The 2500-nt window shown below is 46.5% G+C and overlaps 1 protein-coding gene across 1 annotated transcript in view; it reads left to right on the forward strand.

Moving 5' to 3' along the window:
- Positions 1–2500, forward strand: part of LOC113818259 (uncharacterized) — a 57225-nt gene that overhangs the window by 54288 nt on the left and 437 nt on the right. The window contains exons 5-6 of the mRNA XM_070128544.1: positions 1–1028; positions 1329–2500. The exon at positions 1–1028 is cut by the window's left edge and continues 18 nt beyond it; the exon at positions 1329–2500 is cut by the window's right edge and continues 437 nt beyond it. Of these exons, the coding sequence (XP_069984645.1) occupies positions 1–1028; positions 1329–2500 (2200 nt within the window). The remainder of the gene's footprint in view (positions 1029–1328) is intronic.

Below are 2500 nucleotides of genomic sequence, written 5' to 3' on the forward strand. Positions count from 1 at the left end.
GGACGACGTTCTTCCCATTGCCAATACAACCTTAGTCTCTACTGAATCTAAGCCTACGAGTCAGAGCGCCACCACCACCACTTTGGCGCCTCTCCCTGTTCATGCCCAGTGCCCACTTCCCAGTGATAACCTTAAACAGTATCCACACTCTAGTATAAATCCTTTAGTTCAGTGTGTTGCAACCACCATAAAACCCCCTGCCCAGTTTTCACAGCCTCCCATCAGCCCTTTTTCCAAATACAACCTTCAGCCTGCTTCATCTCCCTTTGCCTCCATTACCACTGACTACTTGGCGGGACTTGACCCGCATGAGGACTCGGAGAGCGTCATTGTGTTCAACCGATCGTTGCCACCACAGAGCACAGAATCAGAGGAAGGTAATGCCCATGCATGTTGGGAGGAGGACAAGGACCATGACTCAGGCTCAGGAATCCTAATCCTACGAGTAAGTGAGCCAGAGGAAACTTTGGAACCCAACAACCGAAATCAGCAATTGGAGGATACCCAAGCTCAACAGACGTCCTCAGCGTCTTGCAAGATATGTTCTAGTACAGGCCAAGATGAAAATGAAAGTTCGCATCGGAAAGGCTCTGGTGGATGTCTTAATTGTTTGCAGCGACAGGACAGCATATGCCGGGGTCAGAATCGTAAGATAAACGATGGTGGATGTTTTCCTTGCAGTGGCACATCCAGCGGCCGAGAGAGTATACATAGTGACCCAAGAGTGCTTGCAAGATGTGGAGCTGTGAATGGTCTGCACCACCGTGGAAGTGCTCTCACTTCAGATTATCAAGTTACTACCCCTCCCCTTCTGACCACCAGCCCCCTGCTGCCTCCATCTGGAGACACTCTGGGCACGCCAGGTGAAGATGACAGTCATATTTGCTGGGCAAGCAGGTCACTGGATGACTTTGAGGCAGAAACGTCAAGGGAGATGAGATTTGAGGGTGTACGACTAGTGCCACTGTCCCAGCAGGCAGCGCTCAAGACATCTGGTTCACTTCAGCTGGTCGCTGCATTGTCACCAGGTGGGTGTTATAATGATTCTACTCCTAAATCTCAAATTGCTTATGGCCTAAGATAAGTTATTATGTGACATCTTATTTAATTAGTATTACCAAAATGTGACATGCATAATATTTGAAAATGTGTGATTATGGAAAAGCATATCATCACAATATTTTCTTTGGTATTAATGGATATTTGGTTTTGCATTTCTAAAATACTTTTGAATAAGCATAGTTCACTTTGATTAAGATCAAGGAATTATAGTTAGTAGATTAGATATATGTAAGAGTAGACATTTAAGGTTTTCTTTACATCTTCAGGCCGGGAAAGGGTTAGTTCTCATCACCTCCGCCATGTGACCAAGGCAGACCTCTGGCGTCTTTGGCAGGACTCCGAGAGACAACTAAGATTAAGACTCCGACAGGCTGAGGCCCAGAGAGACGATCTTATCCGTCGACTTTATCGCCTAGCGCCACAAGATTGCCAAGAGAGTGCCAAAGAGAGTTATACTGTACCAGAGGAATTTCCCTCAAGTGAGAGTAGGTCATCCTTGAGACACGATGAGAAGGACATAGCTCGGAAACACATTATACATGAAGCAGAACCGATACTTCACAGTGTCGCCGAAAAATGTGAAGAAGACGAAAGGTTAAATATCCACCGTATGAGACTGACAGAACAGAATACAAGATTGAGACCATGCGACGAAGGCAGGAAGAAAAATACTAAGGGAGTGGATATATCATTTACACCTAAAAGTCGCAAGAGGCACAGAATAAAGCAGGACTCTTCAGAGCCGTCAAGAAATGTGGAAACAGATGACCGTTTAACTCAGCACAGATACGCAAATCGAAGGGCCTGTAATGATGGAGCGAAGAAAAGTAATTCATCTGAAGATCTGGATGCTACTCCAAGCTGGCGAACAAAGAGTGGTCGAGTGATAGACAACTTGGGAGTAAGAGAAATACCGGAGGGTTTCAGTGGATATTCAATGACGCCACTACCGCTGCTTTACTCCTTACACCAACACACCCGAACAGACAAGAGCTATGGGCCCATGAAGCTCTCTCAGCTCGATATCAGAGAACATAGGAAGTTCCGGGAGACTGCGCATTTTGAACAAGCTTCGGGAAACACAGTTTTGGAGAAAGATGCTGAAATTATCTTACAAGATGACGACAGATACAAGGGCATCAACCATCCTCGGGGAAGAGAGGAAGGAGGTGGCCCGAGAAGGAGGAGAATCATCTCCCATCCAATAACAAGTTATTCAGAGAGCCATCCACGAAGGTGGCCAAAGGACAGACACTCGGTAAGGGATCAGTCAGAGGGACGAGGGAAAAAGGAACAGGAGAGGGAACCCAGATACTCCAGCGTCCGCAAGTCACGTGAGAAAAATGGCAGAGATACTAATTGTGCCGCATTCTCAGGGATGTCATCCAACAGCCATAAACAACATGGAGTAAGGAGACGACCTTCCTATGAGAGTTCG

Source organism: Penaeus vannamei, chromosome 13 (genome assembly GCF_042767895.1).
Source record: "Penaeus vannamei isolate JL-2024 chromosome 13, ASM4276789v1, whole genome shotgun sequence".
Classification (NCBI taxonomy): domain Eukaryota; kingdom Metazoa; phylum Arthropoda; class Malacostraca; order Decapoda; family Penaeidae; genus Penaeus; species Penaeus vannamei.